General features: G+C 37.2%; 1 protein-coding gene across 3 annotated transcripts in view; it reads right to left on the bottom strand.

Annotated features, from left to right (window-relative positions):
- Ppp4r1 (protein phosphatase 4 regulatory subunit 1) overlaps window positions 1–13,162 on the bottom strand; it is a 62,946-nt gene that overhangs the window by 23,716 nt on the left and 26,068 nt on the right. For all 3 annotated transcript variants that reach the window (XM_048363110.1, XM_048363109.1, XM_048363111.1), the window contains exons 6-11: window positions 12,596–12,742; window positions 10,303–10,410; window positions 9,759–9,824; window positions 9,028–9,186; window positions 7,786–7,913; window positions 443–969 (exon numbers count right to left, since the gene is read on the bottom strand). In XM_048363110.1, coding sequence (XP_048219067.1) covers window positions 443–969; window positions 7,786–7,913; window positions 9,028–9,186; window positions 9,759–9,824; window positions 10,303–10,410; window positions 12,596–12,742 — 1,135 coding nt within the window. The remainder of the gene's footprint in view (window positions 1–442; window positions 970–7,785; window positions 7,914–9,027; window positions 9,187–9,758; window positions 9,825–10,302; window positions 10,411–12,595; window positions 12,743–13,162) is intronic.

The raw sequence follows: 13,162 nt of genomic DNA, 5'->3' as shown, positions 1-13,162 counted from the left end.
AAAGACAACTGCTAGCTTACCAAACTGATGCAATTTTCAAATAAGGGTTTTTGTTTTATGTAATAAAAGGTTTCAATTTATCTGCTTTAAAAATGGGTATTTCCATAGTGAACAAACTAATCATTTAGGAATTTTCAGTTTTAGAACCAATGAAGAAAAAAAATCTAGATGATTAAAAGAAAACCTTAAGACTGACAGTTACGAGTTTTCAAATTTTGTTTTTTTTTTTCCAATAATCTTATGCTTTTAGTGATTAGGAAGACAAGAATTCCTACAGTGACAAATCTTAAATACATTTCTTTAAAAAGTAAAGATTGATCTTGTCCACCCTAAAAAAGTTGGGGGGACAACTTTTCTGGATTAAAAAATTTTTTTCAATGCCATATTATTTTTTTCAGTCAATTTTAGAATAAAGAAAAAAACGTGACTAATTCTTCCATACCTTTCACATCTGGGTCATCAATGTGTGGCTCTAGGTTTTCTATCATTTCTTCTAGCTCCTTCCTGGTGGCCATGGTGATGTTTGGAGAACCTGGCACGGGAGCTTCTGGTGCTTCCTCTGCTCTCTCTGGGCTGAGACTCTTCCCTGAGTCCTCCTGGAGTTCCCTATCTAGATCAATTTCAGGAAGAGGAGTCCTCCAGAAATGGAAGGAGTTGTACAATTCCTGATCTAAGGGAGCGGGATCTTGCGAACTATTGCTGAACTCTGGTTGGAATGCAGACTGGTGGTTGCCAGGACTTTTGTCATCCTCATGACTAGTTGCTTCCTGATGAGGCTCTGAGGACAAAGTGCAAAGTAAAGAGCTATCCACTGGAATGCTTATTTCATCTGAAGAGCTCCTGAAGGCGCCTGCACCACCATCTTCCAGTAGGCTTCCCACTTTCACGCTGGGGTTAGATACGCTGGGATCTGAAGGAACAGCTTCTGGCCTGATCTGTCCTTCCCCAGGGACGTCTTGATTGCAGACCCTTATTGTTTTAGTTAGAAAAAATAAAAGCATAAAAATAATTACCAGGAAAAAATCAATGAGAGACATTACATATAGCCTTCAGACATACTAAATACTAAAAATAATAGATTATTCATACAACTTGAATAGTTTATGCATATTACTCATAATGCTTCTTTTCCCATCAGTTGTTCTGTGTTCAGAGATATAAATACTTGTTGAGCATGAGGCTACGTATATAAGCATTATTATTAGTTGGAAAATGTAACAATATGCTAATTTCAGTAACAGTAGGAAAAAAGTTCCTACAATGCCTTTTAAAGTATATAAAATTGTTTATTTGATTTTTAGGATCTGTATTACCCTCTGCTTCAAGGTAAAAGCTGAGAATTAATGCTTTTATTTGAGGAAAGGAAAAATATTCTATTAACTAACTTACAAGATATATTACAAATCTGCTCAAGAGAAAATAGAAGATTGCTTTATTTTTTCTGCAATTTCTCTCTCTATTCCCAGAAAAGTTCCTCAAAAGGAGGTAATTTAGCTGGTAAATGGTACAAATTCCTAATTAAAGTCGACTAATACAAGCTACCCATTATCTAAACTAAAGCACTAACATAAGCTTACTGCTTATCTCTCAATTAAACTCAATGAAATTTAACAAGCACTTATTGAGCACCTAATAGGAACCAAGAAATGATATCAGGTTTGAGGATTTGAATGTCATTGATTATAATTAGAGTCAAACTAAAGAAATGAAAAATAAGCAATTACTCCCAGAGTAAAGAGGCTTGCACACTGAGCACATGGGAGTGAGCGCACAGGCCTTGGAGAAAATGACGTGACTTCTATTTAGAAGAACCATGTTTAGGAGGCCAAGGGAAGGCAAAGTTTTCAAAGAAATAGCATACAAAGGCAAGAACCAATAAAAGAGGGATAGCTATTCTAAGTAACAAAAATTTCACTAGCCCCAAGAGAAGGAAATGATGGGTGACAAAGATGAAAAACCTCTCAGTAGTCATTGTGCAACGTGGAATTTATCCCTTCATGCAGAAATTAAGAAAATTTTGTTAGATATATTCTTTTTGCCATATCATTATAAAAGTAGTATGTAACAATGAGCTGAAGGCTAAGTAAGACTGGCTGTAGAAATTCTAGACAAATGAGAGATTATCTGAACAAAGATCATCATCATCAAAGGCAGTTTAATGAAATTGGTAACACATTCATGTTTGGATGGATTGAATCTGCTTCTATTATATAATATGTTTAAATGTGATACATTTAAGAAAACTCCATTTAAACCAGACACACACACATACACACACACATACACACAGAACTGATTAAAAGGTCATTCAAATGGAAAATAACTTCAGGGGCTTGAAGTTCCTTATCTGTATCTCACCTTAGCATTATGATTGAATTTTAACATTCTCAGCAATAAAAATCATTTTGCTAAATCTTGTCTAACAAAGGCAAACTTACTAGTAAGTTTAAACTTAAAATTTCACAGTATTTTTTAAGAGAAACAAAAAGATACAGAAAAAGCTTGTCCTGAAAATAAGTTCCAGAAGGGATTACTCCATGCGTGGATTTAAACTGCGTACACAATAAATGCTGTAAGATACAATTTTTCCTAGAGCTGGGTAATTGTCAGTGCAAGACCAAGTGGCTAAACATCAAGATTCTGATTTTCCAATAGTCAGACTTCTAAATGCTATTGTACAAAACCAAGATGGTTTTGAAAACTGAGGAAACCTGTTATTCTGCACCATGGAATAATCATCCTAGCCTCTAAAAGATTCTAAGACAGGAGCACTGAAGAATGGGTCAGGAGTTTCCCTCAAAAAGAACCTTTAGTTTTTCCTCATGGCCACAAAATTTTATGATTAATCATAATTCCTACCTACACATAGGCTACTGGGCCCAGAAAACTAAGTAGTGGTATTTCAAGGAGAAATTAACTACAGAATATCTGGTTTAGAAGCACTGGGTTCCCTGGACACTGGTGGCTCACACTTGAAATACTAGCTACTCAGGAGTCTGAAATCTGAGGATCAAGGTTCAAAGTTAGCCCAAGGCAAGAAAGTCCAGGAGACTCTTTTATCTCCAATAAACTATGCAGAAAAAGCCAGAAGTGGTGCTGTAGCTCAAGTGGCAGAGTGCTAGCCTTGAGGAAAAAAAAAATCTCAGGAACAGTGCCAAGGTCCTGAGTTCAAGCCCCAGAACCACACCAAAAGAAAAAAAAAAAGGGCATTAGATTCTAAGATGAAAGCAGAAAAAACTCCAGTACACACCTTCCAAGTACTGTACTATGCATTAATTAAATGGAGTTTTGATAGTGAAATACTTTCAATTTTGTGGTAGTAAATTTTTATTTTTATAGCTGGTATTTAAGCTCAATGGAGAAAAATCTCACCCAAGTGGTTCAGTTACTTAAGGTTTCTGAGATCCATGTTCTTAAAATAACTCATTCAGGACATCAATCATGTACAGAGACCCAGTGAAGAAGCTATCCGAAATAAAGATGAAAATGAGATGGGTCTGTTGCCTACTGCATGACAGATGCAAAGATATAACTTTAAAGATATGATTAAAAATTAATATCCTAGTGACGATGTGACTAAAAAGAGAACTCTAATGCACTGTTTAAGTACTTTGGAAAGCAGTATGGTGATTCCTCAAATAAACTAAACACAGGCTGGGGATATGGCCTAGTGGCAAGAATGCTCACCTCCTATACATGAAGCCCTGGGTTCGATTCCCCAGCACCACATATACAAAAAATGGCCAAGAGTGGCGCTGTGGCTCAAGTGGCAGAGTTCTAGACTTGAGCAAAAAGAAGCCAGGGACAATGCTCAGGCCCAGAGTCCAAGGCCCAGGACTGGCCAAAAAAAACAAAAAACAAAAAACAAAAACTAAACACAGGGCTGGGGATATTGCCTAGTGGCAAGAGTGCTTGACTCATATACATGAGGCCCTGGGTTCAATTCCCCAGAAAATGGCCAGAAGTGGCGCTGTGGCTCAAGTGGCAGAGTGCTAGCCTTGAGCAAAAAGAAGCCAGGGACAGTGCTCAGGCCCTGAGTCCAAGCCCCAGGACTGGCAAAACAAAACAAAACAAAACAAAAAACTAAACACAGAACTGCCCTCAACAATTCCACTCCTGGACATCGATCCGAAAGATTACAAACCAAGATACAGTAAAGCCACCAGCACAACCATGTTCACTGTAACACTATTCACCATAGCCAAGGTAGGGAATCAAGCACAGTTGCCCCTCAATGAACAAATGGATGGAGAAAATGTGGTGTATATATTTTACTCATTCATTAGAATGTTATATAATTTGCAAAGAAATGGAAGGACTTGGAAAAAATTATGTTAAGTGAAGTAAATCAGGTCCCAAGACAGAAAGGTTGCATATGTTCCCACATGTGGAAGCCATAAGTCGTTTATAAACATCTAAATGAATGTGTTGGGTAAGCAAATGTATACAAATGTATTGACTGAAATATGGTAGATTCAAGGGAGAAGTCAAATAGTGTAATTCCTTAGGAAGGCAAAGCCAAAGTTGAACAAAATAAACACCAGGAAATGAATACCTGAAAGGGGAAGCTCAGGAAAGAGAAATGAAGAGAAGGGGCAGGATGCAGTCAAGAAGTCAATGTAGGGCTGGGAATGTGGCCTAGTGGTAGAGTGCTTACCTAGCATGCATGAAGCCCTAAGTTCAATTCCTTAGCACCACATAAACAGAAAAGGCTGAAAGTGACACTGTGGCTTAAGGGTGAGTGCTAGCCTTGATCAAAAAGAAGCCAGGGACAACTAACTGCTCAGGCCCCGAGTTCAAGCCCCAGGACTGGCCAAAAAACAAAACAAAACAAAACAAAAAGAAGTCAATGTATACCCTGTAAAATTAAGAAAAGTGAGGGCTAGTGGATGGGGAGGGTGAGAATGTTGAAAGGAGTGACAAAGATCAAATGCATTGCATCCAATAATCTGCTTTGCGAAATGTGTCAACTCCTCTGTACAACTACTTTAAGATAATAAAATTTAAAAAATAATAATGTTCTACAATCAGTGCTACTGACAACAAAAGAAATAAGCTCAGAGTTTCCTGGATAAACCAGGGAAGGATTCTGGAAGGTAATGAGCATACTGTCATGTCATTTGACTGAACATGATGGCTTCCTAAAAGAAAGCAGGAAATACAAGAGGCAGGGAGAACCAAAACAGCACAGTGTAGTCAATGTGACTTTCAGAACTTTACACTTTTAAAACCTGAATGTTTCTCTCTGCTTCTATAAGTAGCCTTTATCAGCACTTTTGAAAAGAAGCATTAATAACTTGACTTAGGGTAAGTGAAAGATAAATCTGAGGTTTACAATCAATAAATGCATCCTAGTAAATGACTTCCAGCACTGGGTGAAACACTAAACTAAATAATGGAGGAAATACAGCATCAACACCTTACTTTGTAAGGCATTTGAGAAATCTTAACTCTAAGAAAGCTCTAATAGGAACCAAGTTCTTCTACCTTTCTAGTTACAGCATGTGGTTCATAGTAGGTGCTCAGTTACTTTTTGCACAGCCAACCAATCATTGTCAACAATCACACTGTTGTTTTAAGACACTTTAAAACCAAAAGCCAATGCAGTATTTCAGGAGGGGCAATCAAGCCAATCATTGTTCTGAATCTTACTAATATATGGGACTAGCTCTTTATGAAGCTAGACAGTTAAAAGTATTCAAAAGCTTTTACAATACTTAACAATGACTTCTTTCTTACCCAGAAACTCTTTCTCTTCACCATGCCATTAACAATTCAATAAAGTCTAGTACCATAATGAAAACCCAATGCTACAAACATTGGCTTGACAATAAGGGGTACAAATAAGGTATACCTCATTACAATGAAAAAACTAAAGCAGTTAAACTATCTTTAAGTAGCTTTTCCATAATGTCATAGACCTGCCAGTCAGCAAGCACGGCCTTAGCAGGCATACCAAATGTTTTTATCGGTAAGGTTTTGTTGGAACACAGCCAAGCCATCCACTTGCAACATTACAGCTGCTTCCACACTACACAGGCAGATCCTGCCTGGTTGTGACAATGGAAATTTTACTACCTGCCTTTAAAAAAAAACAAACAAAAAACAAAAAAACCAAAGAGGGTCTAGAGTCCCCTGTCTGACATTCAAATTTCTCTAAATATATACTTTCCAAATTGGAAAATAAAAGTTACATAAATCTTCAGGGAAGTTGATAGTAAAACAAAAACAAAAAAAGGTATACTAACTTTGAAAGTGAAAAGCATAACATTTCCACCCCCCTCATCATTTTTGCCAAATTCCTATCAAAAGAACTGACAGAGTTCTGGGAAGACAAGGTTAAACTGATTTTTCTTCCTATACAAAAAACAGTACCTCAGGTATGTATGGCTATTCAGCAGGAGAGTAGGAGAACGGGCAAAAAGGTAAAACAAGGCAGCAGAGAAGAAAGGAAGAACTGCCAAATCAAAACACCAAGAAAGCAAATATCACAGTACCAAGACCTACAGAAGAAAATGTGCATTAGCATCATCACAAGGGAGGGGCAAGACACTATGGTAACTCAAGCATTACAGAAAAGACTGTTCCAAAAGCATGTGCTCAAACTATCTCTCATGAGTAATTGCAGAAGTTTATTTATGCACATTTCCTATGCTCTAAGTTAGATCTAGTTTTTCCTCTGAATATATTATAATAATTTTTAAGATGAAAATTCAATTCGAACTTTCAATGAAACTTTTTTTGGGGAGGGGTTGGTCATGGGGCTTGAACTTAGGGCCTGAGCGCTGTCCTTGTGCTCTTTCGCTGAAGGCTAGCACTCTACCACTTAGAGCCATAGCCTCACTTCTGGTTTTCTAGTGGCCAATCTGAGGTAAGTCTCATGGACTTTCCTGCCAGGGCTAGATCTCAGCCTCTTGAAGTAGCTAGAATTACAGGCATGAGCCACCAGCACCCAGCAATGCAAATTTTAAAAAATAAAAATCACATTATCTTAAGCACTATTTGAAAATTGATTACCTTAAAATGTGCATTTTAGCAAACTTCTTCATGGCTCAATTGGGAGATTACAATTATCATTTTATAGGCAGAAAAATCAAAATACACATCCGATTGCAAGGAAAATAGTTCAAAATGGACTTTAGACTATATAGTTTTTTTTTTGGGGGGGGGGGGAGGGAGTGGCCCGTACTGGACCTTGAACTCAGGAGTCTCTGCTCTCATTTGGAATTTTTGCCCAAGGCTAGCTACCATTTGGGCCACACCATCATTTTCAGCTTTTTGCTGGGGAGATAAGTGTCTCATGGACTTTTCTGCCTGGGATGGCTTCAAACAGCAATCATCAGATCTCAGCTTCCTGAGTAGCTATGATTATAGGCTTAAGTTACTGGCACCCAGCCAAATATATTCTTAAATAAGTTTTACTCCTTTTAAACACTAATAATAATAATCATCATCCCCCACACCCTTTATATTCCAAATACCAACAGTTTATTAGGTAAATAATTTGATTAAAAATAGTATTCAAGCCTATGTGCTAGGCATATGATAAGTGTTACATGCATCTTCTCATTTAATAAGTAACTAAACTGGAAAAACTAACAAACATATTTAAAACCCAGTTTATGACCATATTACCCTAAATGTGACCACTCTTGTCCAAAATAAAATGCTGGACAAACTTAACAGTTTTTACTTTCAAAAGAAAGTTATCTCTCCAAAATAGTAAAATAGTGGAACTGATACCCATACACAGTAAAATAAGAAAACAAAGTTGTAAAATTATACCTATTTTGGTCTTCTACTGGCCTATCTTCTGAACTTTTGCTTTCTTCTTTAAAATATTGGCCTGAACTAGACGGATTAGCAAAAGTAGATATGAAAGGTCCCAGAGATTGAAAAGCTGCTTGGCGAACCTAAGAAGAAAGAAAAAGACAATAATAAAAGATATGCACAAAGTTGTTTTTAATTAAACAAAACAAAAAAACCACACGTAAGGCTGGACATGGTAGCTCACGCCTGTAAGGATCATAGTTTGAGGCCAGTCCTGGCAAAGCAAGTTAGCAAGACTTCATCTCAATCAACAGGCAAGGGTGTAATGGTTAATGGCGGTCATTCCTGCTACATGGAAATCTCAGGTAAGAGTCTGGGGCTGGCCCCAGGCAAATAATCCTGAAAAACATGAAGAAAGGGCTGGGGGTGTGGCTCAAGTGGCAGAGTACCTGAATTTAAACCCTTGTACCACCAAAGTGAAAAACAGTCCCACATATTAAGGAAAAAATATGCTGTCCATATACCAAATCAAGCATGTTTGGGATAAGGCTTTTTACAAAAGAAACCCAGATTCCAAATTATAAAATTATTCTTCACCTAGCTTTAAAAATCTTTATAAATTATTTTCTGCTTTTTCCTTTCAGCTGTTTTTTTTATTGTGCTTGAATATTCAAACCATGATAATCTGAAAAATCTTGCTGTATTCCCAAGAATAAAAACAATGAGAACTAAGAACATCAAAGAGAAAATATAAAGGAATAAAATCAACAATATGTGACAACTACATTGAAAGTTCTTACACAGGAAGACCAATTTGTCAAAACAAGGAGGCAGCAGAAGTCTCAGAACTGCACACAATTCAACTGGCAGACAGGGGCCATTACTTCCCAGAGGCCTTCAGCATATACTGTTAGTACTGAATAGCACATGTGGAGGAAGGTAGCTAGAACTCCATTTCATATTGAATTTTTGTATTATTTTCAGCATCAAGGTTTTTAAAAATAAGACATTTGAAAAGAGTTTTATGGGAGGAAGTAAGTATAGACATAGCCTGACAAACGCATCAAAGCACTGGCATGTTATTGAACCCAACTGTGCCATAAACCCAGTTCTCTAAGGATATAATAACTAAACCCCTCTGCAAGTTTTAATAATTGGTATGTGTGAATTTTACAGATAAAAATGAATATAACTGAATCTTACAGGCAAATAAATGTCATACATATACACTTAAGTGTACAATTTTTAAAACCCTACCCAACGTGAGGGATCACTGATCAAGTTAATAAACAGGGCTGATAGCTTGGTCCTTCGGATTTCCTGACATGTTGCACATGAAACTGCCATGAAGCACTCGGCACAAGCCTTCCGGACTCCCCACACATTGTCAGAACACAGCTGGAAAAACCTGGGCAGCTACACAGGGAGGAAAACAGGATAGTTCCACAGTTATTTCTCTCTCATTTTCTGTTTGAAACAGATGTTCTTAAAATCGGGAGAACTTGTTTAATACTAATGCTCAGTGATTTTTAATGCACCATCTGTAATTCACAATTGACAAATGACAATTATTCCAACAAATAAAGTTGAAAAATATTATTCATCAGCTTTATGTGGGCTCATTTTGTATATTTTCAGAAACTCTGTGAACTTGTACAGCAAGCACATAACATTCATGTGTTGACTATTCAACAAAATACTCGAGCGTTGCAATAAAATGAAATACTCGAGTAAATAAATTAAGAGTTGATTTAACAGAAATGTGGAAGTTAATAAATTCATGCTTCTCATATACATTTGTATTTCCAACAAGCTGATCAAACACAATTCAACTGTCTACAGTGCAGAAATTTAGCATTCAAAGCTATTATCATACTTTATACACACAGAACTGTGCCAATAAAATATAAGGTAACTGATGACATTTCAAACTTCACATGTGATTTTGTAACACGTTGCCTAATCTGTTATATAGGATGGACACCTACCAACATTTCCTCGGTAGCTTGCTGGCCAACTACACTGCAAATGTCTCCAAAATTGGCAGCACAAACCTGAAAACCAAAGTATCATTGACAATTTAAAATATTACCTCCAGAATCCCTTAACAATCTACATTAGGTTAGGGACGTAGCTCAGTGGCAAAGTGCTTCTCTAGCATGAACAAGGCCCTGGATTCAATCTTCAGTAACACAAAAATAAAAATAAAGGTGTTTTTTTTTTTAAACTTCAAAAAAACCCAATCTTAGCCAGGTGCTGGTGGCTCACATCTGTCATCCTAGTGAATGAGGAGACTGAGGTCTAAGGAACACAGTTCGAAGAGTCTGAGCAGGAAAGTTGGTGAGACACTTACTTCCACTTAACCAGCAAAAAAAGCCAGAAGGGAGCTATGGCTCAAGTGGAAGAACATTATCCTTGGGCACAAAAGCTCAGGTACAATGCCCAGGCCCCTGAGTTCAAGCCCCGGGACCCCCCCACCCGCAAAGTCCAATATTATTATTGAATTGGACATACTTAATACATTAATCATACCTTTCGAACATGAAACATTCTACAATCACAGCACATCTCGCAAAATCGAGGGAGGATAAGACGTTCTGTAATATCCTTCCCAACCATGGGAGCCATTCTGCACATTATCTAAAATAAGAAAAAACAACTATTAAAAATACCTTTAAGGTAAGAAATTTTCCCAGTTAAATCTGGTAACTTAATAAAGGTGTATAATTTAGGAAACACAAATTGGCCAATATATACTAAATGTACAGTAAACCACAGACAATTCTTTAAAACTTCCATTTTCCCCATTATTCAATTACTTAAAACATTTTCCAGATAATTGGAAAGTCTACCTTTTCCTACTTAAGAACATGATGATTGTATGAATGGAAAGATTACCCTAAGAAGTATCTCCAGGGGCTGGGAATATGGCCTAGTGGCAAGAGTGTTTGCCTCGTATACATGAAGCCCTGGGTTCAATTCTTCAGCACCACATATAGAAAAAAACCCAAAAGTGGCGCTGTGGCTCAAGTGACAAGAGTGCTAGCCTTGAGCAAAAAGGAAGCCAGGACAGTGCTCAGGCCCTGAGTCCAATGCCCACGACTGGCAAAAAAAAAAAAAAAAAAAGAAGTATCTCCAGGACCAGCAAAAAAATCATGAAATTTTGGGCTGTGCAAGCTACTACACACTTGTAATTCCAGTTATTAAAGAGAATTTTGGTTTGAAGCTCCCCCAGGCAAAAAGGTTAGCAAGACTCTATTTCAGTATGAAAACTGGGGGTGTTTGCACACATCTGCAAGGTAGCCACATAGGAGGTTTAAGGAGGTGAACATGGACTGGGGCCAGCCCCATCTAAAAGCTCAAGACCCTTTCTGAAAAATAATCTAAAGCAAGTGAGAGATCCTAAGAAAATCAAACCTCATAAAGGCTGTGTGTGGGCGCGCATGCACACACACACACGCACGCACACACACACACACACACACACACATAAAGTCTAGCAAAACACACCAAGTCTTTCTCCTGAAAACTATAAAAGAGATAATGTAACCAATTACTTAAGTAGAGAGAGGGATCTATCGGGCTGGCAATTCTCCTCAAACTGATCTATAGGTTCAAGCCCAATCCCTACTCAGCTTCCAGCACTGGAACTAGAGGGAAATTACACCTCCCAGATAACACCACTAGCATCGCTTTTCCAAGAAAACATCCATTGCCGAGCCCTAGCTAAAAATCCAAAGTTCCACTGGATCACTAATCTAGGACAAATGAAATTAATAGAACAAGTTTTGCCTAGAGTAAACATAAACCAACTATAAGCGGCACAAATTTCCAACCAAAAATGTATTCTTTTTGTTATAATTATTTTGTTAATTTTTTCCAAACAATTTTATTAATTTAAAATCCCACCAACAGTTATGACACAGCAGGTTAGGCTCTGTTTAAAACCAAGAGCTATGCCCAAACAAATTTTATCAAGGAATTTCTATAACTTACAAATGTTTTGAACTAAGTAGAAAAGTGTTGTGCCAAATGTCACTGTTCACTTTAAATGATTATTTCTGTTATACAAATTTCATTTTTATAAAAGATGTTACTGAGAAATAGATAATGGGCATCTAAAAAATAAAATAATTTATTCAAGGGAAAGTAACTAGAGTAATCATGTAATTAATTCCTACCTTTGGTAATTTAGAAGATGTATAAACTTTTGGTTCCATTTTTTTATATCAACAAAGACACAATTATATTTTGTATAAAGAGAAAACACTAACAAAAGAGATTTTAATAAACTTTAAAATTAATCACTTTCTATTTCACTAGAAGAATTTTTACTACCTGAACTCAGGAATCATTGACATGAACTGCACACATATATTACTAAATTGTAACACATGTTGTGTTACTTCAAATAAGAAGAATATTTGCTAGGCACATAAAAAAAAAAAAACCCTTAAGAACTTACTAGTACATTGACTTTGTTAAGGAAATCATCGTGTGACATGTGTGGTACTGTGCATGTGAATTAACACCCAAGTACGAAGCAGTGCTTTTTCCATCTCTACTGTCCGTATAAAATGGCTAGGAAAGTGCTCAAGAGCAACTGCTCGAATGTTTCTTCCTTCAGTATGGCTGATATTTTTAATTTCAATGTACTGGCAACAACCATCTCATTTTTCATGCTGATATAATAGAAGTGTAAGCTACTTCTGGCTGTCTAAGGTGTGTGTAGACACTTTTTCTCTTGGGGAGGGCCAGCCTCGAGGCTGGCGAGCACTCTGCGTGGGCCGCGGCTTGCCCACAGGAGACATGCCATTCTACTCACAGCCACAGCTTCTGTCTTCACATCGTCATTACTATCCGGGGCGGTCAGCTCAATGAGGACAGGGCACACTTTGGTCTCTACATCAAATCGCTCAATCAGCTCCTGCTCCAGTAGAGCCAGCAAGGCTGCCTGACTTGTTTTCCTCACCTAAGGGGAAAAGCAAATCAACAAACAACAGTATAAACAAAGTACATTCACTTTACACTAATCAAACTTTATCACTCGTTTTATATGCTTCAAAAGTTTGAAACGTGTCAACTTACAGAAATACATAACGGGCAAATAAATATGGTGGCTATTTTACTCAACTACTACAAATACAAAACTCTGTGTAGTGTTGTAACCGATGGAGTGGAACACAAAAGCCACCTTTGTAAAGATGTTCCACAAAGTAACTCTCTGAGGGATGCCTAGCAGGGTGCTGAGTGAAAGAATGCAGTTTACTATGTCAGTTATAAATGCCATCCAAGACAATCTTAACATTTCTAGCACGGTTAGTTGTTTTTAAAAAAAGAGAACAATAAAGTTACACCAAAATGTATTCAAAAAGATCAACTGAGCTAGGCC

The sequence above is a fragment of the Perognathus longimembris genome, chromosome 15 (assembly GCF_023159225.1).
Source record: "Perognathus longimembris pacificus isolate PPM17 chromosome 15, ASM2315922v1, whole genome shotgun sequence".
Classification (NCBI taxonomy): domain Eukaryota; kingdom Metazoa; phylum Chordata; class Mammalia; order Rodentia; family Heteromyidae; genus Perognathus; species Perognathus longimembris.
The sequence above is the reverse complement of the archived record's forward strand: the minus strand, read 5'-3'. Positions and strand labels throughout refer to the sequence as shown.